Source organism: Palaemon carinicauda, chromosome 13 (genome assembly GCF_036898095.1).
Source record: "Palaemon carinicauda isolate YSFRI2023 chromosome 13, ASM3689809v2, whole genome shotgun sequence".
Lineage (NCBI taxonomy): Eukaryota > Metazoa > Arthropoda > Malacostraca > Decapoda > Palaemonidae > Palaemon > Palaemon carinicauda.
Window position 1 is genome coordinate 27,793,717 of NC_090737.1, and position 26,566 is coordinate 27,820,282.

The 26,566-nt window shown below is 43.4% G+C and overlaps 1 protein-coding gene across 1 annotated transcript; it reads left to right on the forward strand.

Annotated features, from left to right (window-relative positions):
* The first annotated feature begins 5,044 nt into the window (after positions 1-5,044).
* LOC137651479 (uncharacterized) lies at positions 5,045-24,791 on the forward strand. Its single transcript, XM_068384704.1, has 2 exons — positions 5,045-5,257; positions 24,108-24,791. Exons 1-2 carry the CDS (start codon positions 5,195-5,197, stop codon positions 24,789-24,791), a joined length of 747 nt encoding a protein of 248 aa, XP_068240805.1. The 5' UTR covers positions 5,045-5,194.
* Positions 24,792-26,566: the final 1,775 nt, after the last annotated feature.

Here is a 26,566-nt window from a genome sequence, read left to right on the forward strand (position 1 = left end):
CCATTCGTCCTCTGGCCAGGCATTTAACCTTCCATCCTAAGGCCAGGCTTTTAAATCATTCATCCTAAGGCCAGGCATTTAAGCCTTGCATTATAGGGCCAGTCTTTTTTTGTGTTGCAGATATCCTGAATTACTGAAGCTATGGCAGGAAATCAACTTAGTTTCGAAGAAAGAAAGTTTCTTCGAATCTAAGTTGATTTCCTACCATAGCTTCAGTAATTCAGGATATCTGCAACACAAAAAAAGACTGAGTACATTTATAATAGTCATCAATTTGAACATTTGTCTCATGTATTCGATGCTATTTCATTTCGCTCTATGTTCATAAATAAAGGTTTTCTCGTCATTCAAAGAGTGAGTACATTTTTTGAGACACCCTGTATATAATTAGTATTTCATTCAGCCTTCGAATAAGGCACTACTTTTATATGTAGTGCCATTAGTGTCATTTTCCCTCGACCAATCTGCAAATAAAACAATAATTATAGATACTTTTTGTCACAAACAAACTATTTAAAGAAAGCAATTAGCCTATGTCAATTATACAATTACCTAAAAGGAATTTACATTTAATGTTTTTTTCGTCATTGTAGGTGTAAGTGCTATGAGACTTCTGTTTGATGTATTTTTATGAAAGATTTTTTACCGCTGGTAGAATTGTAATCTAGAACTCGCAAATATAATAGAAACATAAACTAGAGGGGCACTCAGTAGAGCGCAGACCTCCGGCGCAGAAGTTTACTTCCCGACATTTTATTAGACATGGACCTTTGAAATTAACATGTATTAATTAGCATGGCTTTTCGTGTGCTTAAATTTGAACCAAGTTTGAAGTCCCTGTGACACCGTTGTCCAAACTTATAGCTGATTACGTGAATTGGACATTTCGCTTGACTGTGACCGTGACTTTTGACATTGATCTTCCAAAACTTAGTCATTTCCAGCATTTTACATAACAGTTGATCCCTGCCAGTTTCATTACTCTACTGGATAGGCTACAGGTACTAGAACACGCAATAATAGAGATAAAGGATTCAATAGGCTCAGCAAAGTTAGGACGAGTTAATATGCCAATAGAAGACATTAGGGAAGAAGTTAAGAGAAGAGGTTAAAGAGGTAATGGAAAAGGAAAAGAGGAAAAATAATCTGGTAAAATATAATGTCGAGGAATGCATGGAAGGAAGCACAGGAAAAACAAAGAAAGGATAAGGATAGGTGTGAGCGACTGTTCAAAGATAATATAGGGGTAACTGGAGTTGAAGTAATAGAAACAATCAGGTTAGGTAGGTTGGAAATAGGTAATAGACCAACTGATAGCCAGGATGTTAGAAACCAAAGAAACAATCCGAGGCCAATACTAGTAAAAATGAGAAGTGAAAGAGAGAAGTGGACAATTATAGGAAAGGCTAAGAACCTTAGAAATTGTCCAGAAACAAGAGAAAGTAGAATCTTTATAGCGCCAGATCTAACGATGAGAGAGAGAGAGAGAGAGAGAGAGAGAGAGAGAGAGAGAGAGAGAGAGAGAGAGAGAGAGAGAGAGAGAGAGAGAGAGGAGAGAGAGAGAGAGGCGTTTAAGGGAAGAATTACAAACAGAGACAAAATGGTGAAGATGGATGGTTCATAAAGAAAGGAAAATTGCACAGAAGGGAAAATTTTCGTCAGAACGAGGAAGGCACACACGAACTTTAAGGAAAGAATACAAACACAAAATAAAAGAAAACTTTCAGATTTATTTCTTGAACATACAATGCTTAACAAAACAAAAACTGATGGAAGTTGAGAAGGAATTGAATAGTAGATATAAACTTTTTTGCTTGACAGAAACACACCAAAAGTTAGATAGATTAAATTTAAGTAAGGATGTTAAAAAAGTAGAAAATATGAGGAATATGAATGATAAAAAAGGAGGAGGTTTGATGATACTTCATAGGAATAGTGACAGTCTAGAATTGAAAAAGATAGAAACTAAAAGTAAAGATCTGATGTATGTTAAGTGTAATGCATATAACCATACATTTAGATTATTATTGGTTTATTTTCCAGCAGGAAATACTGAAGAAGACAGAAGTAATGATAAGATAATAAAACAGGAATGTGAAAGAATTATTAGAAATCTAAACGAAGAAGAGGCATTGATGATATTAGGGGATTTTAACGGGCATGTAGGGTTTTTAGGTTACCAGAATTTAGACAGGAACGGGGAAATGATTCTCGATTGGATGAATGATCATGGGTTAGTCCTATTGAATGGAGATTTAAGATGTAAAGGGATTTATACATGGGAAAGATTCCAACAAAAAAGTGTAATAGACTACGTACTAGTAAACGAACAAATGCATGAAAACTTTAGGGAAATTAATATAGACGATGAAAAATTGAACTTTGACATCTCGGATCATAATCTGATCACTATAGAACTGGAATTCATGAGTGACCAGAATAAAAATTTCAATAAAAGAAGATGGGAGGAAGTAAAATACTTTAGGACATGAAAATAGTTTAAGAGAATATACAACAAGAGTAGAGAAAATTCTAAGAGACAGACAAATAGACAGAATAGAAGGAATGGACCTTATAATAAAAGAGGCTGCAGAAGAAAAATTGGCAAGAGTATATAAAAGGAAAGTTCCTAATGAAGAAAAGGTACATGAGCAATCCTGGATGAACGAAGAAATAAGAAAAGGCATAAAGGAAAGGAAGGATTTAAACAGAAAGAAAAGAAATGAATCCAATATCGAAGTAAAAAAGGAGTTAGAAGAGAGATATGATCAAAAGAAGAGGGAAGTGCAAGAAATGATAAAGAAGGAAATTACTATATTTGAAAAAAAGGATAAGAGAAGAAATAAAAATAAAAAACTCTGGAAAAAGATTAATAGAATAAGGAACAGACAGAAAGCCCATGGTAAAGTTATACAACTTTATGGAGAACAAGGAAGTAAGCTAAATAAGGAAAAAACAAAAGAGGAATTAGTCAAATACTGGAAAACTATATATTGTAAGCATGAAAATAAAATAGACTCAGTTTGGAATGAAAAAAAACGGACAGAATATGAAAATGAAATAGCGCATCAGGAAGACATCACAAGAATAGATGGATATAATATCCCGGACATACTTAGGGAACACTATGACCTTGTAATGGTAACAAAAGGGAAAATAAAACCAATGAAAAATCCAAAAATCATAGTAGAAAAAGTAAAGAATTGCCTGGGAAAACTAAAGGCAAAAAAAGCGGCAGGACCAGATGGCCTAAAACCCGAGCTATATAAGGTACTAGGAAAAAGCAAAATATGTCTTGAAACCTTACAGAAATTTTATCAAAATGAGTTGGACGAAAAAGAAAAACCAAATATGTGGAAGAAGTCAAGAACAAAGATGGTTGAAAAGAAAAGGAGGCCAATGGCAAAAGACCTAAGACCCATATCTCTATTAAATATTTCTTATAAAATATTCATGATGATGATGAAAGAGGAAATAGAAGACCACATAAGAATGAATGAAGAAGACAATGAATGTCAAGCAGGATTTGCAGGTGGAGGCAGGATAGAGGACAATATCTTTATATTACAGTATTGTGTGGAAGAGAGCTATAGTAACAAGAAACCCCTAATAGTAACAGCGATAGACTTTAGTAAAGCATTTGACTCTGTAAAAAGGGAGGTACTAATAGAAGATTTAAAAGAATATAGAATTAACACCAAAATCATAAGTGCAATTGCAAATATTTATCAAGGAAATACTACGGGCATTGACTTAGGAGAAGGTATAGAACAAGAAACGGAGGTTAAACAGGGTTGCACAGGATCAACTTCACTTTTTAAACTAATTACGTATATTGTCATGAAGAAAATTGAATAGGAAGGAAACGGTTTCAGAAATCAATTAATAAAGGTAGAATCATTACTTTTTTTGCAGATGATGCCTTAATAATTGCACAGGGTATACATAATGCAAAACGTAACATCCAGATATTAATAGAAACTGGTAAAAATGTGGGTTAGAAATTAATAAAGAAAAGAGTAATATTATGATTTAAAATATGAAAGAAAAGCCCGATAACATAGAGGGAATTAAAGTAGTACAAATTTTAACACACTTAGGAATAAAGCTAGATAATAATAGGAATATATTTAAAACTCAGAAAAGGGTAATGATAGAAAAGGCACAAAAATTAGCTAATCCAACATATTCAATTATAGAGAAAAGTTGCAATAAAGCAATGATAGGAAAAACGTTCTGGAAAAGTATGGCTTTATCATATATTTTGTATGGAACAAATATCATAAATCTAACAGAAACTGAAATAGAGAAACTACAAAGAATAGAGAATGGGGTATACAGGAAGATTTTAGGTGCAACTAAAAGCACAGCTAATACTACTCTAAGAGGGGAGATAGGTGCATCTTCAGTGAAAGCAAGGGTGATGGATGGGAAGCTGCAGTACTTAAATCGTACCCTGAATGGAAAGAAGGAAATACTGAAAATAATTATCCAGGATATTCAAGAAAAAGAAGGAAGATGGTGGAAACAACCTGCAAAGTATTTGGAAGAATTAACTTTAGGAATAAGACAGATAAGAAGAATGAACAATGCAGTAATAAAATAGGAAACCAGAGAGTGGGATACTGAAAAGTGGAAAGAAGAAATAGAAAGTAAAGTGAGCATAGCAATATATAGACCGTGGAAGAAAGAAATTAAAGAAGAGTTAATTTATGACAATACATTTGCTTCAGTGATATTTTTTAGAGCAATAACTAATACGTTAAAGCTAAATATTATAAATAGACACAATGAGGGGAATGTAAACTGTATTTTTTATGAAAATGAGGAGGAGGATCTGATACATTTTTTGTTATTTTGCCAGGAATATAGAAAAGAAAGGAATAAAGTAATTGAGCTACAACAACCATACGAGGAAGACCCAAAAAAAATAGTAGGATTATTTTTATTTAGTGAAACAAATATAGAAAAGAAAAAAGAAGTATTGAACATAATGTGGAAGAAAAGACAAAACAGTACAAGAAGATAAGCGTTAGAGGCGCCGTTGTAAAGGCTATGCCTCACCCCGGAACCTGAACCTGAACCTGAACTACAACAGCTTTTATCTATTAGTAGTTATAGCAAAATTTCTTCATACACCCTTCCAAGGACATTACTGTAAATATCAATATTTCACGAATAATATATATGGAAAATGAGTAGCGAAGCAGAAGTTTACTTCGAATGTAACCCAGATAATAACAGTGATGAAGAAGAGGTAAGACTGTGAACGAGAAATATTTTGTAGTGTTGTCACCTAATCTGTGCTAGGATACCATAAAGACTTGCATTGTCATTATTCTAGCAATAATTTTGTGCAATGAAAGATCTGGGGTGTAATTATGATGATGGCTTACTAAGAATGTGGTAGAGTGATTGGGGTCGGAGGGGGTGTTAGTCCCCCACTTTAGGTAAGTAGGGAAGGACATGGCTTGTAGGTTAGGTTAGGGGGGGAAAGTTTAGGTTAGTTGATGTCCATATTTTCTTCTCGCAGGAGGAACTGGCCGCTGATAAACGAAGGCCTCCCCCATTATGGTAGGATACTGTGCTGGTTAAAATTATAGATTAATGCAATAAAATATTAGCAGAAAATAGAACTAATTCAAGGTGTATTTATGGTGTTTTGAAAGTTTTTGGAGTGTATGTACAATAGCAGCTACCTGTATGTATCATTGTCTAACTTAGAATACAGCAGTGTAAGGGGGTAATGACCCCCGTTAGGTAAGAATACGGCTTGTAGGTTAGGTTAGAGGGAAAGGTTAGGTTAGTAATTTAGTTAGTTGGAACAGGCGATATCTTTCTTAATACTTGTCAAACCCTTATCAAAACCCAGTAATGGTAATGGAATGTAATAAAAACACAGGAGATTTTGTCTGCCAGGTCTTCCAGATGCATAAAAAATGAGATTTTTCAATCCTATGTGCTGTAGAATTATTCATAGCCGTGTTCACAGTACTTAAAAACACATCCTTACTTAATTTTAGGAATATACCAAATTATCAGTTTGTTCCGTAACTAGAATACAAACCACGCTATTCAATAAGGGTATTACTTTCAGCGTAGCTGATTTGACGAGCCATTAATTTTTAACGAGGGTTTACTACCCACACCGCTAGTTAGCGGGGGTAGGGGAGGGTAGCTTGCTACCCCCCCCCCTCTCTCACACCTGTGCTTGAGCTCACTTTGCTCTCGGCTCGGATGGTAGTCGGACGTGTCCGCTTTCATCCTCGCCGTCATTTGGCAGCCATTTAATGCTATTGTATTTTTCTTTTTCTAGTTCTGTTTGTGAAATTGGCCTCTGCGATCATGCGCACCTGCCCTGGGTTTCCCGACCGCCCCTGTGGAACTTTCATGTCGGCGGTAGAGACCGATCCTCACGCCCTTTGTCCTTCTTGTAGCGGCCAACGGTGTGATAGCAACAACAGGTGTAGTGAGTGTAGGGAGTGGTCTATTCCCCAGTGGGAGAGGTTTTCGCGACGACGGAAGAAGAAGTCCAAACGGGATATTTCTCCTTCGAATGTTTCTTTGAAAGGAGAAAAACCCAAGGCCTCTTCTTCCGTTACCTAAACCTCCTCCGAAGCTCCCACTTGATCGGTCTTTTTCGAGAGACTGTTGAGTGGTAGCGTAGACCGATGTACTGTTTACCAACCTCGGGGCTCGAGAGATGACATTGCTTCCCCTAGAGAAGCAGCTCCACCTCTTCCCCCCAGGGGAGGATATGTCACTAACCTCCCTTTTTTAGCTTTGGTCCTCCTTGGGGCTTACTGGTTCACCCTCCAAGGAGGTTTTGCTTAACTACATCCGATTGGGTGCCGCTGTCTCTTGTCTCTTGTCGACGTTGTGGTGTCAGAGGTATCCAATGCGGTATCACCCATCACTTCTGCCTCTTCAAACCCTACGGTAGCTGACGGCTTAGTTTCTCCCGTCTCTGTTCAGCCTACGAGGGAGAAACTAAGTCCAACGTCAGTCTCTCCTGCTAGTGTTTCTTCCCCTTGTAGGAGTTCACTTACAGAGACTCCTCTTTGGAGGACTGCAGAAGGTCAGCTCGCTTACCCTACGGCCCCCAGAGGGCGCATTCGTCGCAAGGATCGCCTTCCTCTTCGCCAGAGAGGCCTTCCTTCACCTGCGGTGAGGAGGCGCCTCTTTGGTTCAACATCTTCAATGCAGTCCCCTGCAGAGGAGCCTCAAGAACAATCACCGATCACTGTTCCTGCATTGGTCCTCGACCTTTTTGCAGATCGTTCGTGATCCCCTTCAGTGGAAGGTCGTCCTTTTAAAGGACACATCAACCTTCCACCCGACAGATCTGCTGACATGCCGTCACCCTTCCTGCATAAACCTAACAAGGTTTCATCTGAGCACGTTCAGGCGCGCCACCCAGATACGCGCTATACGCCAACGAAACCTGACCAGCGCGCTCTAGTAGCTTGTCAGGCCTCATCAATAAACTCTAACACAGGGCATCAAGGGCGTATGTGCCAACACGCACATACTTCCCAACAGGAGCACAGCTCCAACACGCGCTATGCACGTCCTCACGCACATACGCGCCCACGTTCTCCTGCGCACCTGGCCTTGCCTGAGCCTAAACCTACGTGCTCACGCCCAGCTGCGCACCAACGATTTACTGATCTGGGCGCTGCTGGGAAGTCGACTAAACTGACTTCTCCCACGCGCCAGCTAATGCCATCGCGCCAGCCTTCTCCCGCACGCATCCGTGAGGATACGCACGCGCACCCCGCGCGCACTTGCCTATTCTTTCCTACGGATTCGCGCCCACATTCTGATGCGTGCCAACGAGCATCACAGGCTTCAACTGCGCGCCTGCGCGCTAGGGATCTTTCCCCTGCGCGCGCGCCCTACGGCTGGTATAGGCACGCGCGAACTCTCGCCCGCGCACTCAACGCCTTGATCCTGCGTGTCCACGCACGTGAATACTCTCCCGCGCGCGAATCCCGGTATTCTCCTTCGTGCGAGCGTCAAAATCCTCCTGCGCGCGAGACTGCTGAACTACACATGGCAAGATCGCCATCGCCTCATTCTCCTCCCCGCAAGCGCATACCACGTCGCATTGTGGAAGAAGGGAAACATCTAGAGGGGTCCAGGATCCCAAAGCCATCACAGGCGAACCAACCAATGATGAAACTCCTCCCAGGGATCCTTCAATTCCTGTCCCTTCAAGGGGTATGTCTGACAGCGCATCTATCAGCCAACAGCCCTGGTTCGGTGTACTGATCAGAGCTGTAACGCAGGCTTTCAAGCATGTCTTCTCTGAATTAGGGCACAGATCCATGGCTGCTTCTCCAAGGGCAAAACTGACTCCACGCAGACCTTCGAGGCAGGTTCCTTCTTTCCCCCAGACTGTCTCTCCTTCCCTTTCGGACGAAGATTTCCCGTCCCCTGGGGAATCACGCGAGGAGAGACTTTCTCAGTGATGCAGGTTCTACAAGCTGGGGTCTGGAAGCGTCAGACGACCTTCACAGCCCACTACCTGCAGGACGTGATCCACAGGAGGCTCAATACGTTCTTTATCGGCCCTGTGGTGGCTGCACAACAGCTGGTCTAACCTCAGGCTCCTTAATGGACAAGTAGCAGAAGGTTGAGGGCATTGTGTGGCCCTTACTCTTTTCTTCATCCTCCCCTCTCTTGGGGAAAGCAGCATCCTGGGTTCTCTGCATAGCAGACCTCAAACCACTGCAGGTAAACCATGCTTCCTTGTGTTCCTAGTATTACTGTAAATAATACTGTTGCGTCCCCCATACCCTGACGAGGTGGTATTGGGAACGTCCTAGCCTAGAATTCCATCTAAAGGACTTCAGGTCAACTTCCTAGGACGAGTCACACTTCTTTCCTTCACACACAAGCTTATGTAGGCCGCACGTGCGAGGTGCAGGGATTCCTTATCTCGAGTGCTACACACTCGGATTTTGAGTCCCCGGGCAAAGCCAAAGCCAGTAAGGCTGGGACTTACCACCCTACCTAAGGGTTAAGTCACCCCATGTAAATAGCTTGGTTTGTATTTCAGTTACGGAAAAAATGACAAATTCGGAGATAATTTGTATTTTTCCGAACCATACAAACCTTAGCTATTTACACATAATTGCCCGCCAGCCCTGTCCCCCGTGAAGTCCTACCCCTAAGCGAAGTGAATCAGTTCACCGGTGTGTGAGGGGGGAGTGGTAGCTAGCTACCCCTCCCCTACCCCCTAGTTGACCCTCGTTAAAAATCTAATGGCTCGTCATTCAGCTACGCCGAAAGTAATACCCCATGTAAATAACTAAGGTTTGTGTGGTTAGGAAAAATACAAATTATCTCTGAATTTGTCATGTTTGAGTTCGATCAAGGGCCAAGACCTCAGGTCTTCATTTGCACACTGGACCTAAAGGACACTTACTCCAAGGTCCAAACTATCCATCTAGGCAGGTTGAAAGATTGTCTAGACAAACAAGAAACACCAGTTCAAGGCACTGTGCTTCGGTCTTTCCACTACACCCATACGGCTTCTGTCTCCGCTCTCTCGGGACGACGGACTGACCTTAGATGACTCGGTGGCAACCTTGCATTAATACTGAAACTTCTGAAGTCTTTTTACCAAGATCCAGTGATCAGGGTAAACCTACGGAAATCTTCTCTACTTCTCTCCCAGGAGACTGGTGCATCTGGGAATGATTCTAATAAACACCAATCTTCACAAAAACCTCCTAGAAACGAGAACGACTTCCATTCCAGGAGACTTGAGTCGGAAAAAGAAGAAAGGAGGGACCATAGTGCTGCACCACACGACCTCACATCGACAAGCAAGTAGGAACTGGCTTGTAGCCTCTTCCCATCTAATAGTATAAACACTAAGATGGCCAAAGTCTGTTCGGTACCACTTTCAAGCTGGGGTGTGGAAACGTCAAACAAAATTCACATCCCACTACCTGCAAGACGTGACCCATAGGAGACTCGATACGTTCGGTATCGGTCCTGTGGTGGCTGCACAATAGCTGGTTTAAAACCTCAAGCTCCTTATTGGACAAGTAGCAGAAGGTTGAGGGCATTGTTACCCGGTTTTAGTCTGCGTGAATGAAAAGGTTTGACTGGCCCTTATTCTTTTCTTCATCATCCCCTCTCTTGGGGAAGGCAGCATCCTGGGTTCTCTGCATAGCTGACCTCAAACCACTGCAGGTAAACCATGCTCCCTTGTGTTCCTAGCATTAAGATTAATGCTGTTACGTTCCCCATACCCTAACGCGGTGGTATTGGGAGAGTCCTAGTCTACAAGTTCCTTCTAAAGAACTTCAGAACAACTTCCTAGGACGAGTCACACTTCTTCATACCTTCACACACAGCTTGCATAGGCCGCAGTCCTTGCATAGCATGGTTCTAGCGAGGGGTAGGGACTCTTTATTTCTTGGGTGCTTACACACTCAAATAATGAGCCCCCGGGCAAAGCCAAAAGCCAGACTGGTTGGGACGTCCACCCATCCTAATGGGTGAGTCGCCCCTATTAAATAGCGGGGTTTGTATTCCAGTTACGGAACAAATGACAAATTTGTAGATAATTTGTATTTTTAAATATAAAACTTACCCGCTGGTTATATAAGAGCTGAAGTCTCCTGACGCCGTGGCAGAAATTCAAAATCTCGCACTATCGTAGATATGGCAGGTGTACACCCGCGCCCTAGCGGTACCACAGGTGGAACTACACCCAGCCACTTTAGTTCTTCTCCTGCCCGCATAGCTGGCTATCATATTGAAGTTTGCTCTCGCTGTCTTACTCTGTTGGGAAGTTGTTTGGTGATGTACAACTTTTTCTCAGAGTTTGAACTATCGTTAATCTTTTTCTCTTTCATTTAATCTTGAAACCCTTTTGTTTGTGGTTATATTTATTAATACAGTATTTCCTTTGTTTTTTGGTTGTCGGTCTTTGTCTTAACCATTCAAAATGGCTGACCCCTCCCCTGCTATTCGTAAGTGTGTTAGTGAAGGGTGTCGTACTCGACTCCCTAAAGGTTCTGTTGATCCACACGATATTTGTGTTAAATGTAGGGGAAAACCTTGTTCTTTTGATAATAGATGAAATGAATGTTTTTCATTAACGGATGAGGAATGGGTAACATACGAATGTTATGTTAGGAGACTTGAGAGGGATAGAGTTAGGCGTAGTTTTTCACGATCTGTTGAGGTAGCCTTGCCTAATGTTAATATTCCTAATCCTATTCCTTCCTCCATAGTGGTAGATCAGGAACCATCTATGAAAGACATGTTTACTGCAATTCTGCCTCTCGGTGAAAAAGTTGAGTCGTTATCGGAAGATAGAAATAAATATTTTCTGAATTAAATGTGCTGAAAAATTGTGAAACTGTCGGAACTGTGGAAAGTGTTTCTAATGTGTTCAGTGTTGTGGAGGGCGCATCTGCACGATCTTGTCGTTCGCCTAGCCTAAGACCTCTTTCGAGCTCTCAAACCCGTGGGAGAAGTAAAGTCGAACGGCTAAAGGGAACAAGAAGCTTCATCAATCGTGCAGACGTTCCCTCGAATGTTCCTGTTGCCGTATCACAGGTCGTTCACCCTCATCGTAGGAAAGGTGAGGTTGGTACGTTATCCCCGTCCTCCGATGAAGGTTCTGGTAGTGAGATGTGGCGTCGAGCGTCTAGACAGCTTAAAAGATCGCATGCGGTTGTTCAGCGTCCGGAATCGCCTGCACGTCCAGGCTGTAGTACGTGGGATTCCCCTGAGCGTTTCCCTTCTCCCGTCACTTGTACTCCTGTGAAGCGTCCAGATCATGGTATTCGAGTAGAGAAAATACTTTCCGACTCTGAATTTGTTACTATGGCCGATGTTACGATTCATGCGCCACCTCTCCCTTTGCACTGGCTTTCTTCACCCGAAAAGCGTAGTGATGATGATTCTGTTTTACCGTCAAGGAAGGAGTCAAATGTATTAACTGAAGATCCTAAGTTGTCTATGCTTTTATCTATGAAAAACAGCTCTTGTCATTCATGGATTCTTATCAACCAGGTGTTGGCAGTACGATTGGGCGTCAGACGTCAGACCAGTTGTCGCACAGGCGGCCGGCGGTCTCTAGTGCGGACGAGTTATCGCACAGGCGGTCTCCCATTCGCAGTGCTCGACACCAGGTTGATATAGATGAGTCACATCAGAGAGTTCTTGCTAAACAAATTTCGACTTCCGTACGTGAGAAAGAACACCGGCGTCGGCAAATGGACGCAATGCGTCGCCACGAAGATTCTCTGCAGGCAACTTTTGACGCAGTGAAGTGGCAGCGTCAACAACATATGGACGCTAGGCGTCCACAAGACGACCATCAACAGTCTTCCTTTGACGGCAGAGATCGTCCACGTCAACAGCAAGCGGAAACTACGCGTCCACGCGTCGACTCTCGGCAGTTGACGTCTGATTCTAAACGTCGGTCAGTGCAACAGCAAACAGATTCTAAGCGTTCTCGGGACGACACGCGACAGTTAACTATTGACGGCGAGCGTCGACCCATCCACGTCTCTCATCAGTCAACTTCGACCTCCCTTCTTCACTTGGATGAAGTTATTGACTCATTCAGACGTTAATCCTTCAGTTCAGGCTGCAGCAGTTGCTGCACTGCCAGAAGACGAACTCGAAGAGAAGTCTGACGTGGACGAGCCTTTAGAGGAGGTTTCTGAGAATGAGGAAGAGAAACATTATCAACATGCTGTTGACCTTAGAAAATTTATGTTGATTCTTACAGAAGTTTTTCCTGATCATTTTACTCCTGTGGCCCCTCGTTCTCCCCCATAGGAGTTTATCTTAGGTAAAACAACCAAGGTGCTGGTGTATACTAAGATGGTCCTTTCATGGTCTTCTATAAGTTAATGGGTTCCTGGATGGACTCTAAGCGAACTCTTGGCAAAACGGCCTTTGCTTTTCCTCCCGCAAGATTGGCCTCTATATCTAGTGTGTGGTACGAGACTGGTGAAGTGCTGGGCTTGGGATTTCCTTCTTCTGCCCTGGGAGATTTCTCAAGTTTGGTAGATTCGTCTCGTCATCTAGCCTTAAGGAAAACAAAGGTTTGGTGGTCAATGACGGAGTTCGATCATTTACTTAAGGGTCTGTTCAGGGCCTTCGAAGTGCTTAATTACCTAGACTGGTCTTTGGGAGCTTTGAGTAAGAGGGTCTCAGATATGAAGGACACGGACACTAGTGGCCTTGTTCATTTGATGTCCTGCTTGGACAAAGGTGTGAGGGATGGCTCAAATGAGTTAGCTGCCTTGTTCACAGCTGGAATCCTCAAGAAAAGAGCCACGATGTGCTCTTTTCTCTCAGCAGGAGTTTCTCCCTACCAGAAAGCAGAGCTACTATTTGCTCCTTTGTCTACCACCTTATTTCCACAAGAGTTGGTGGGGGAAGTTTCCACTGCTCTCACTCAGAAGGCCACGCATGATTTGGTGACCAATACGGCGAGGAAAATTTTGCCTTCAACTTTTGCTTCGCGTAAACCTAAGGAAGTCTCTACTGGTGTTCGACCTTCTCAGCCCTTTCGTGGGAAACCCTCCGGAAGGGGCTCTTTCAAACCAGACGGAAGGAAACCTAGAAGCAGAGGAAACAAAACCGGCCGAGGTAGAGTCTGACTGCCCTATCCTTCAGACAGCAGTGGGTGCCAGGTTGATTCACTTCTGGAAGACCTGGGAGAGGAATGGAGCGGGTCCCTGGTCCGTCCAAGTGTTAAAGGAGGGTTACAAGATCCCCTTCCTAGCTATTCCTCCATTAGTCACAGATCCAGTGGATCTTTCACCCAAATACAGAGAGGGTCCAAAGAAGCAAGCCATGCATCTCCAGATGTATCTATTACTAGAGAAACAAGTAATAGAGGAAGTGCAGGATGTAAAATCTCCGGGGTTTTACAACCGCCTTTTTTTAGTCCCCAAGACTTCCGGGGAGTCGAGACCAGTTCTGGACGTAAGTGTTCTGAATGGTTATGTCCAGAATTCGACGTTTACGATGGAAACTCAGAAGACGGTTCTGGCGGCGGTGAGGAAAGACGATTGGATGATCTCAATAGACCTCCAAGACGCCTATTTCCATATTCCAATTCATCCCAGCTCCAGACGTTATCTGAGATTCATGGACAGAAACAAGGTCTTCCAATTCAGGGCTCTTTGTTTCGGACTATGCACGGCTCCTCTATTATTTACCAAGATCATGCTGAATGTAGCGAGCATGCTGCATTCGAGGGGAATCAGGGTCTCTCTGTACCTGGACGATTGGCTGATAAGAGCCTCCTCTGCCGATTGCTGTTTGAAGGACCTGAAAATAACTCTGGATTTAACCAGGGAACTGGGCCTCCTGGTGTGCTCAAAAAAATCGCAACTGACTCCATCCCAGGAGATTCTTTATTTGGGGATGGAGATTCACAGTCGGAGTTTTCGGGCTTTTCCATCGCCTGTAAGAATACAGTCAGCCCTCCAAAAAGTCCAAACTTTCCTGAAGAAGGAACTCAGTTCCGTAAGAGATTGGATGAGCCTTCTGGGCACACTCTCATCATTAGAGAAGTTCGTAACTCTGGGGAGGTTGCATTTGAGTCCCCTTCAGTTTCATCTCAATTGCCATTGGAAAAAAGGGGACAGCCTAGACAGGAATTGCGTTCCCATCACGAGCTCCATCAAGTCTCATCTTCAATGGTGGGACAACGAGCACAGACTGAAGGAAGGGTTGTCGTCATATCAGAAGAGCCCAGACCTCAAACTCAGGGTGGGGAGCTACTCTGGAGAAGGAGGAGCTTTCGGGGGCTTGGACAGTGGAGCAAACAACTCTCCACATCAACCAAAAGGAGCTTTTGGCAATTCATCTGGCCCTCAAAGGCTTCGAGAAGCGGATCAGGGGCAAGGTAGTCCAAATCAATGCGGACAGCACTACAGCTCTTGCCTATATTACAAAAGAAGGCGGGACCCACTCTTGGACTTTGTACGAGATAGCAAGACCTCTTCTCATTTGGGCAGAGGAAAGGAAAGTGACACTTTTGACTCGGTTTATTCAAGGGGTCAACAATGTGAGTGCAGACAGACTCAGCAGGAGGGGTCAAGTTTTCCCTCACAGAATGGATTTTGCACCGAGACGTCTGCAAAAGTCTGTGGCGTTTATGGAGTCGTCCTCTGATGGATCTCTTTGCAACCGCAAAGACGAAGAGACTGGAGTGTTACTGCTCTCCAGTACCAGATCCCGAAACCATTCACATAGACGCCTTTCTGATGAACTGGTCTCACATGGAGGTTTATGCTATCCCCCCATTCAAGATTCTTTACAAAGTGATACAGAAGTTCGTATCCCACGAAGAAACAAGGATGACACTGATAGCCCCGTTCTGGCCGTCAAGAAGCTGGTTTCTAGAGGTACTGAAATGGATGGTAGATTTCCTGAGAAGCCTTCCCTTAAGACCAGATCTTCTCAGACAACCTCACATGGCCCGAAACCATCTAAACCTCCGAGCTCTACGTCTGACTGCCTTCAGACTATCGAAAAACTCGCTAGAGCTAGAGGATTTTCGAAGAAGGCAGCCAAGGCTATTGCGAGGGCAAGGAGGTCTTCCACCATCAAGGTTTATCAGTCCAAGTGGGAGTTGTTCAGAGAGTGGTGTAGGGCTAACGCAATTTCTTCATCCAGTACATCTCTAACCCAGATAGCGGATTTTTCATTGACCTTAAGAATAAACATAACTTCTCGTCATCTACAATTAAAGGTTACAGGAGTAGGTTGGCTACGGTTTTTAGGCACAGGAACTTAGATCTCTCCAATAATAAGGATCTACAGGACTTGCTTAGGTCTTTTGAAACCACCAAGAAAATTCAATCAGCTCCCCTTGCCTGGAATTTGGATGTGGTGCTTAAATTTCTTATGAGTGACAGGTTTGAGCCTTTGCACTCAGCTTCTTTTAAGGATTTAACCTTGAAAACTTTGTTTCTGGTTAGCCTAGCCACCGCAAAAAGAGTAAGTGAAGTACACACTTTAAGCAGGAACATTGGTTTTCGGGATGGAAAAGCCATTTGTTCTTTACAATTGGGGTTTTTGGCTTAGAATGAAAATCCTACTCGGCCATAGCCCAAATCCTTCGAGATCCCTAACCTTTATGATGTGGTGGGAGATGAGTTGGAGAGGGTGCTCTGTCCAGTAAGAGCATTACGGCTATATGTGAACAGAACAAAGAATCTGAGAGGCGACTCAGACGCTCTGTGGTGTGCAGTCCGAAATCCTTCACTGCCCATGTCAAAGAATGCCTTGTCTTTTTTCATAAGACTGTTAATTCGAGAAGCTCACGCTCAGTGTGATGAAGCGGATCAGAGGCTTCTCAAAGAAAAGATACATGAAGTCAGAGCAGTAGCAACTTCAGTAGCTTTTAAACAGAATCGTTCTCTACAAAGTTTGATGGATACGACCTTTTGGAGGAGTAAGTCAATTTTCGCATCCCAATACTTGAAGCATGTTCAAACGCTTTATGAGGACTGTTATACATTGGGTCCTTTCGTAGCAGCGAATGCGATAGTAGGTGAATGGTCTACCACTACGTTCCCTTTTCCTAATACCCCCTTTTAAATATTTAACTTAGCCGGTGAATATATAATAGCTGCAACTCTGTTGCTCGACAGACACATACAGTAAAAACTCGCCAGCGATCGCTATACAGGTTGCGGGTGTGCCCACCAGCGCCAACTGTCGGCCAGATACCACTCTCGATGTAAACAAAGACTCAATTTCTTCTCTGTCGACGTGTCGACAAGACATACTTTTACTCGCTGTAGAACCTGGAGTTTTTCCCATCATATTTGGTGAAGTACTTTAATTTGGTTTGAGCTTTCGCAGTGCAGGTGTTTTATCTTCATCTTAAATCTTGAACTCGTTTTTGGATAGATTTAATTTTTTGATGACAAAGAGAGTATGGACTTTCTTTGACTTTTAAATGGCCGACCCTTCCCTTAGACGGAAGTGTGTTTAGGCTTTTAGCAATTATCTTATCACGTTATAAATTAATTATAGATTTTCCTCTATATATTTTATATCTCACCGCCTTTATTAGGCCTCTTCGATTAACTTTCCGTTTATAATAAACATAAAAATAAATTTTAATGATTTGTTTATATGCGACCTTCCTGAGAGTAGGCGGTCCTAACTTGGAAACCGAAGTTAAACAACGTTGAGCCCTTTCAATCGTAAATAGCTTTTAAAGAGCTAATGATTTAAAACTTTTTAAATGAATATTTTTTAATAGATATTTTATGAAAGATTTTCTTTGAATAGTCTTCGTACTGTTTCAAAGATGAACTAACGTTTAGTTTATTTATGCTACGCAGTTTGCGCTCTATCGTTATGATAGAGAGAGAGAGTATCACGGTATCACTTTGCAGAAAGAGTAAATCGATTCTGACGTTTTGTTCATTCTTCTTTCAAAGCTTAAATGTTTTAAATTATATTTTAAAGGAACTTTTTAATTGAAAAACCTTTCAGTTTTTTTTTCCTTTGGTCAAATAACATGTTTTTTTGACGAAACGTAAGTGGGCTCTTCTCTTAGGTGCTTAATCAAGAGAGAGAGAGAGAGAGAGAGATAGAGACGGAGGGAGAGAGAGGGGAGAAAACGTTCCGTTCAAGCGGGTAACGTTGTTCTCGAGTTACTCTCGTCCCTAGTCTCTGTACGGGGAGAAAGGATAAAACGTTTTTAGTTTTTTATTCTCGTCCCCAGGCAATGTACGGTGAGAGATTGAAAACGTAGTTTTGAATGAACTAGTGTTTAGTCTCTTCCCCAGCCACTGAATTTTTTATCTTAAAATATGTTTACTGTTTTTTGCTGGTATTAATGTGCTTGCATTATACGACTGATTTCGCTATTACTACCTTTTGATGAGGTTAGAATTGCGTGCTTCAGGTAGAAATCAGTAAAAGTTTCGATTTCAGTGAAATAAGTGCTAAACAGAAAATCGTAGTGATAAAGTGATATTGCGCAAAGTGTTATCAGTGTTGCGACCGAGGGTTCGTCTGTTCGTGCCTGTCGTTCGCCTAGTCCGGGACCTCTTGCAAGCTCCCAAGCCCAGGGGAGAAGTAATGTCGTACGACTTATGGGTTCGAGAGGCCTTGATCAGCGAACATAAGGCGAGAGAGACGATTTTCTCCTCGTCATCTGAAGGCTTTTCGCATAAGAAACCTGAAACAAGGTTTCGAGGCCCTTAAGCGAAAGTCAGTCCTTTCAGGACAGGTCCAGCGTCCTGGTTGTAGCCATTAGGACAGCTCTGACCCTATGCAGTCATCGGAAGACTGCTCGCCGCCTAACAAAAGCGTAACACAGACTCCGAGAGTCTTTTTGTTGGCAAGGTTTTGCGGTCACAGACGTTACCCTCGTCTCTTACCGCAACCTTTTCCGTTGATCCTAAATGGGTTGTACGGCAAGACATGCAGAATAAGCTTGCCTCCCTTATGGAAGACTATTCTGCCGATTAGTCCGTTGAGTCTAGCCGTTTATCTCATCGAGATCCTGGCTTTCAGCCAACCTAACGTTCCTTTGTGCGTCCTGTTGACGTTGGCGTAGCTAAGTCACGTCAGTCAGGTTGTTTAGAACCACACTCGATGCGGTCTCGTGTGGATTTTCAGCCACATTTGGACGTTAGGCCACTTGCTGATGCTCCTGCTGACGTTCAGGACGTTCGCTAACAATCAGAGTTGACTTGTTTTGACGCTGTGCGTCAACCTCCGCATTCTAGAGTTGTTTTGACTGCTCAGTCTAGGCGTTCAAAGCAGTCTCGAGTGGACGCTGTGCGTCCTCACGCACCTGTTGTTGTTGACAGTTCACAGACTGTCAAGCAGTTACATGACGTTGCGTCCTGGTCTCTCGCACCTGTTGTTGTTGACAGTTCACAGACTGTCAAGCAGTTACATGACGTTGCGTCCGGGTCCGCTACTAATGCACCAGTGCGTGTGGACTCTGCTTGTAAAGCATTGCCACCACGGTAGGTCTCTCCCTTGCTTGAGACTCAGCTATTATCGGACAAGGTTCCTTTAGATGAGGAAGTTGCTGTTCCCCCTCCTACTGATATTCCCTTGAGGACTCTGTCAGACGGAGAGGAGCCTAAAGCTGCTTAGCCCTCTATGGACTTTAAATAAATCATGCTGATTTTTAAGGATCTTTGTCCGGATCTTTTTGTAACTGCTGCTCCTCGTTCGCCTAAACGTCAGAGCTTACACTAGGCCTAGCTACTTCGAAGCCGTTGTTTTATAAGCTAGTGCTCTCTCGCTCCCCTAGAGAGCTTTACATTTGCTAGGCGACTGGTTTATCACCAGGAGGAGTTTGGGGGATACAGCCTTTGGTTTCCCTTCTTTTAAACTGGCTTATAGAGCGAGAGTCTGATATGACACGAGAGAAGTTCTCGGCTTGGGAGTTCCTGCCTCTGCCCAGATAGACTTCTCAAATCTCGTAGACTCTCCCTGGCGCCTGGCCAGGAGACGCTCCAAGATTTTACAGGTCAACTTCACAGCTGTTTTCGAGCCTTTGAAGTTTTGCTGTACAATTATGTCATGCATAAACAAGGCTTTCAGGGATGGCTCCAATGATCTGACAGCCACGTTCTCTGCAGGGACAAGTCCCTCAGGGATGGCTCCATGATTTGGCAGCCATGTTCACTGCAGGAGTACGTAAGAGGCAAGTGCGCTCAATGTGTTCATTGTCAAGACAAACTTCACGATGAAGTCTACCAGGCTGTCTTGACTGCATTTATGGAAGGCGACTGGATGGTCTCTCTCGACCTTCAGGAGGCATACTTCCACATTCCTATACGCCCGGATTCCCAACCGTTTCTGAGGTTTGTTTACAGGAATGTGGGGTACCAGTTTCGAGCTATCAGAGATCAGAGCCTCCCTGTACTTGGACGACTGGCTTCTCAGAGCCTCTTCCAGTCATCGCTGTCTGAAGGATCTCAATTGGACTCTAGATCTGACCAAGGAATCTAGATCTGACCAAGGAATTGGGACTCCTAGTCAATTTGGAAAAGTCACAGCTGGTCCCATCCCAAACTATTCTGTACTTAGGGATGGAGATTCACAGTCAAGTTTTTCGGGCTTTTCCGTCGGCCCCCAGAATAGATCAAGCCCTGCTCTCCATCCAGAAGATGCTGAAGAAAGAACGCTGCTCAGTCAGGCTGTGGATGAGTCTGGTAGGGACGCTGTCATCCCTGGAGCAATTTGTTTCGCTAGGAAAGCTACACCTCCGTCCTCTTCAATTCCATCTGGCTTTTCACTAGAAAAAGGACAAGACGCTAGAGGCGGTCTCGATCCCGATTTCTGAAAAGATAAAGTCTTGTCTGACTTGGTGGAAGGACAATATCAGCCTACGAGAGGGTCTTCCCCTGGCAGTTCAGATACCCAACCACGTTCTCTTCTCGGACGCATCGGACTTGGGCTGGGGCGCGACGCTGGACGGTCGGGAATGCTCAGGTCTGTGGAACTCGAGTCAGAGGAGCATGCATATCAACAGCAAGGAGCTTTTGGCGGTTCATCTGGCCTTGATAAGCTTCGAGAATCTCCTTCGAGGCAAGGTGGTGGAGGTAAACTCGGACAACACCACGGCCTTGGCGTACATTTCCAAACAGGGAGGTACCCACTCACTGACTTTGTACGAGATCGCAAGGGACCTGCTCATCTGGTCAAAAGATCGAGGCATCTCCCTAGTAACGAGGTTCATCCAGGGCGACTTGAACGTCCTAGCAGATTGTCTCAGTCGGAAAGGTCAAGTAATTCCAACCGAATGGACCCTCCACAAGGATGTGTGCAAGAGACTTTGGGCGACTTGGGGTCAACCCACCATAGATCTCTTTGCAACCTCGCTGACCAAGAGGCTTCCAATCTATTGCTCTCCAGTCCCGGACCCAGCAGCAATACATATAGATGCCTTCCTCCTAGATTGGTCACATCTAGATCTTTACGCATTCCCACCATTCAAGATTGTCAACAAGGTACTGCAGAAATTCGCCTCTCACGAAGGGACAAGGTTGACGTTAGTTGCTCCCCTCTGGCCCGCGAGAGAAGGGTTCACCGAGGTACTTCGATGGCTAGTAGACGTTCCCAGAAGTCTTCCTCTAAGAGTAGACCTTCTACGTCAACCACACGTAAAGAAGGTACACCAAAGCCTCCACGCTCTTCGTCTGACTGCCTTCAGACTATCGAAAGACTCTCGAGAGCTAGAGGCTTTTCGAAGGAGGCAGCCAGTGCGATTGCTAGAGCAAGGAGAGCGTCTACCATTAGAGTCTACCAATCGAAGTGGGAAGTCTTCCGAGACTGGTGCAAGTCAGTTTCTGTATCCTCGACCAGTACCTCTGTAGCCCAAATAGCTGATTTTCTCTTATACCTGAGAAAAGTACGATCCCTTTCAGCTCCTACTATCAAGGGCTACAGAAGCATGTTGGCCTCGGTCTTCCGGCATAGAGGCTTAGATCTTTCCAACAATAAAGATCTGCAAGACCTCCTTAAGTCTTTCGAGACCTCTAAGGAGCGTCGTTTGGCTACTCCTGGGTGGAATTTAGACGTGGTCCTAAGATTCCTCATGTCAGACAGGTTTGAGCCTTTACAGTCAGCCTCCCTGAAAGATCTCACTCTTAAGACTCTTTTCCTGGTATGCTTAGCCTCAGCTAAAAGAGTCAGTGAGCTTCATGCCTTCAGCAAGAACATCGGGTTTTCGTCAGAAAAAGCTACTTGTTCTCTGCAACTTGGTTTCCTAGCCAAAAATGAGCTACCATCTCGTCCTTGGCCTAAATCTTTCGATATTCCTAGCTTATCGGAGATCGTAGGCAATGAACTAGAAAGAGTCTTATGCCCTGTTAGAGCTCTTAAGTTCTACTTAGCTCGTACTAAACCTTTACGAGGCCAATCTGAAGCGTTATGGTGTTCGGTTAAGAAACCATCCTTGCCTATGTCAAAGAATGCTTTGTCATATTTTATCAAATTGTTAATACGAGAAGCTCATTCACACTTGAGTGAGGAAGACCGATCTTTGCTTAAGGTTAAGACGCACGAGGTTAGAGCTGTAGCAACTTCCGTGGCCTTTAAGCAAATTAGATCTCTGCAAAGTATCATGGACGCAACCTATTGGAGAAGCAAGTCAGTGTTCGCGTCATTTTACTTGAAAGATGTCCAGTCTCTTTACGAGAACTGCTACACACTGGGACCATTCGTAGCAGCGAGTGCAGTAGTGGGTGAGGGCTCAACCACTACAATTCCCTAATTCCATATCCTTTTAATCTGTCTCTTGAAATGTTTTTAATGTTGTTTTTATGGGTTGTCCGGAAGGCTAAGAAGCCTTTCGCATCCTGGTTGATTTGGCGGGTGGTCAAAGTCATTTCTTGAGAGCGCCCAGATTAGGGGTTTGATGAGGTCCTGTTGTATGGGTTGCAGCCCTTGATACTTCAGCTCCTGGGGGTCTGTCAGCATCCTAAGAGGATCGCTGGGCTCCGTAAGGAAGACGTACTTACAAGGCAGAGTAATCGTCTAAGTCGACTTCCTTACCAGGTACCTATTTATTTTGTTTTTATTATATTGATAACTGCCAAAATGAAATAAAAAACTCTTAGCTTATACGATGTAAACATATTTAACTCTGGTCTCTACCCACCTCCTTGGGTGTGAATCAGCTATTATATATTCACCGGCTAAGTTAAATATTTAAAAATGATATTTTAATTATAGAATAAATTTTTTAATATACTTACCCGGTGAATATATAAATTAAACGACCCTCCCTTCCTCCCCAATAGAGACGCAGTGGGATGAGAAGAAATTGAGTCTTTGTTTACATCGAGAGTGGTATCTGGCCGACAGTTGGCGCTGGTGGGCACACCCTCAACCTGTATAGCGATCGCTGGCGAGTTTTTACTGTATGTGTCTGTCGAGCAACAGAGTTGCAGCTATTATATATTCACCGGGTAAGTATATTCAAAAATTTATTTTATAATTAAAATATCATTTTATTTCCTTGTTTCCTTTCATCACTGGGCTATTTTTCCCTATAGGAGCCCTTGGGCTTATAGCATCTTGCTTTTCCAACTAGGGTTGTAACTTGGCTATCAATAATAATAATATTATTATATATTTATTATTATTATTATTATTATTACTAGCCAAGCTACAACCCTAGTTGGAAAAGCAGGATTTTATTGTATAAGCCCAGGGGCTCCAACAGGGAAAAAATAGCCCAGTTAGGAAAGGAAACGAGGAAATAAACTTGAGTGAGGAAAATTAATAAGAGATGAAAAGTGGCCATGAATAGGAATGAAATACAGTACAGGCATAATATTCTGTAGTAAGACGTACCGTACGTAAAAAAAATAAATTAGATATGGAAGACGATCATAAATAGTTATTAAAATTTTATTTGTTAAACCTGTGCCTCTTTAATATGTTAAAATCCTATGATGTGTGGATTCTTTCATGAAGAAAGATACTAGTGTACATACAGTAGGTTGTTATTTGCAAGATATTCTGCATATGACAGGCAATAGACACGATTGAATCGTATGCGTAGTCTACTATACATGAGGGGATTGTGGACAAACATACGATAATGTCATGCGTATAGCCAATGCAGTGAAACACAGTCCCCTCTTTGTCTTGTGAGCCATACTTCGCATCTTTAACTACATAGCACTTGTGGTTCTAGCTTTTATGCCTTTTCTTTGGGGACTTATGACTTACAATTTTTTTTCTTTTAATTAAAAATTTAAAGAAAATAAAACCATGTTAGATTAGATTTTTAAGAATTTTTTTTTTTTTTATCATAAACCCAGAAATCAGGAACTGTATAATACTATGAAAATGCTCCATGAAATTTTAGTAAGACTAAACATAAGAAGGAATTTAAAGTTATTACTGTTATAGAATGAAGATATATCTTCTTTTTTTGGCCTGTCTAAAGAATTAATAACTTTAGAACAAGGCAAGTGTAAACATTGTTTTGCATTTTTTGAATTTTCCTTGTACTGTACTCCATAGCTCAAGCAGTGTTTAAATTTTCACTTATTAGTTTTTAAGCATTCCTAAATACATGATTTTTTTTTTCTTTTTTTCAGGCATCACCGGAGGACATTGAAGACAAAAAGATACTTGAAGAGTGTAGGATATGTTTCCAAAAGTACACAAGTATTGGTCGTCAGAAGCCGAAAACTCTTATTTGCAATCACACATTTTGTACCATGTGCCTCGTATATACAATATCAGACGGACTCCTCACCTGCCCAACATGTCAGGTCAGCTACAAATTTCCTTTAGAAGCTCAAGGGACTGCTCCAGAAGAATCCCAGGTATCATTGAAAAATGAGATAATTTCACGGCGTAAATTGGAACTGCATTTTACTCATGTTCAAATGGAAGAAGAACTTAGAGAGTATGAAAACAGGGTTGAGAAGTTGACGAAATTCAAGGGAATAATAGGCAAAAAGTTGCAGGAGTCGAAACGCAACGTGAGTGATGAAAATGATTTTTTATGCCTTTTAATGGTTGATGAAAGGAGATTCATGAGTGAAGTTACAGAAAAGATGAATAAGATTGTAGAGAAATTGAAAGGTGTAGCATCTAAAGTAAACTTAGCAGAAACAGTTGGAGAGAAGTTACTTTTGATGGAAGAAACAGCAATTTGTAACAAAGGTATCCTAAGATGGCAAGCTCTCCATAAAAGAAGCGAATCCAAACTGGCAGAAATATATGCTAGAGTCGATGAAGTAAGTACAACTGTGATGTATTTCTTGTTTGTATAATTATGAGTCGAATTTTACAGTATTTTGTAGTCCTTATACTTGCATGCAAAAGTCAAACAAAGGTGAAATAAGCCTAGTGATGAATTTTCTCATTACAGTACTCTATGGTGAATGGAAGAATTTGAAGTCACTCTTCCTGTTAAATCTTCTCTGTTATAAGTGGAAACCCTCTGTCTTAACATGGCTTACTGTATGTTAAGGCTGTTAACAGCATTTTATTCCATAACTGACATGCAAACCACGCTATGTAATAGGGGTATTACTTTCCGCGTAGCTGAAATGACGAGCCATTAGAATTTTAACGAGGGTTTACTACCCCATCGCTAGTGAGCGGGGTTAGGGGAGGGTAGCTTGTTACCCCCCCACACACCTGTGCTTGAGCTCACTTTGCTCTCGGCTCGGATGGTAGACGGACGTGTCCTCTCTCATCCTCGCCTCGATCTTGGCAGCCATTAATGCTTTTTTGCTTTTTCTTTGACAGGTTTGAGTGTGAAGTTGGCCTCTACGATTATGCTCACCTGTTTTGGATTACCCGACCGCCCCTGTGGAACATTCATGTCGGCGGTCGAGACGGACCCTCACACCCTTTGTCCTTACTGTAGAGGTCAACAGTGTGATAGTGGTAATAAGTGTGGTGAGTGTAGGGAGTGGTCTACCTCCCAGTGGGAGAGGTTTTCTCGGCGATGTAAGAAGAAGTCCGGGCGGGATATCTCTCCTTCGAAGGTTTCTTTGAAAGGAGAAAATCCGAAGGACTCTTCTTCCGTTGCCCAAACTTCCTCCGAAGCTCCCGCTCGAGCGGCCTCTTTCAAGAGACCGTCGAGTGGTAGAGTAGACCGTGGTTCTGTTTCCCAAACTCGGGGTTCGAGAGATGGCGTTGCCTCCTCTAGCGAGGCAGCTCCACCTCTCCCTCCGGGGGAGGATATATCACTAACTAACTTATTTCAGCTTTGGTCTTCCTTGGGGCTCGAGGGTTTGCCCTCCAAGGAAGCTCTACTTGACATCATCCGATTGGGTGCCGCTGTCAAGCAATCGCCGACTTTGGCAGAGGTTGATCCTCTGTCTTTTGTCGACGTTGTGGTATCAGAGGTATCCAATGCGGTATCTCCTAATACCTCTGCCTCTCCACATCCCGCAGTAGCAGAAGACTTAGTATCTCCCGTTCCTGCTCAACCTACGAGGGAGAAACTAAGTCCAACAGTCTCTCCTGCCGGTGATTTTCTCCCTCGGGGGAGTTCACTTACAGAGACTCCTCTTCGGAGGACTGCAGAAGGTCAGCTTTCTGATCCTACGGCCCCCAAAGGGCGCATCCGTCGCAAGGCTCGACTTCCTCTTCGCCGGAGAGGCCTTCCTTCACCTCATAAAGCGGTGAGGAGGGGCCTCTTCGGTTCTTCATCGTCGTTGCAGTCTGCCGCAGGGGAGCCTCGTCAGCGTTCACCGACTGTTCCTGCTATGGTCCTGGACCTCTCAGCGGATAGTTCGCGATCCCCTTCGGTGGAAGGTCGTCCTTTCTAAGGACACGCCGACCTTTCACCCGACAGACCTGCTGACCTGCCGTCGCCGTTCCTGGCAGCTGATGCACTTTACGCGCCAACGAATCCTGACTATCACGCTAGTCAGGCACCGATCCCTATTATGGGACAACAAGGGCATACGCGTCATCACGCACATACGTCCCTTACACGCCATGATGGTCATGTGCGCCAACGGTCTCTTGTCGCAAGGCTTAGCCTAAGGTATTGCGTCAGCGCTCACCTGCGCGCCATCAACCTCCTGCG

Bases quoted from the DNA above. Each gene is read 5' to 3' on its own strand.
- LOC137651479 (XM_068384704.1), top strand. From the start codon at position 5,195: ATGAGTAGCGAAGCAGAAGTTTACTTCGAATGTAACCCAGATAATAAC. The intron at 5,258-24,107 runs GTAAGACTGTGA...TCTTTTTTTCAG, and splicing joins ATAACAGTGATGAAGAAGAG to GCATCACCGGAGGACATTGA.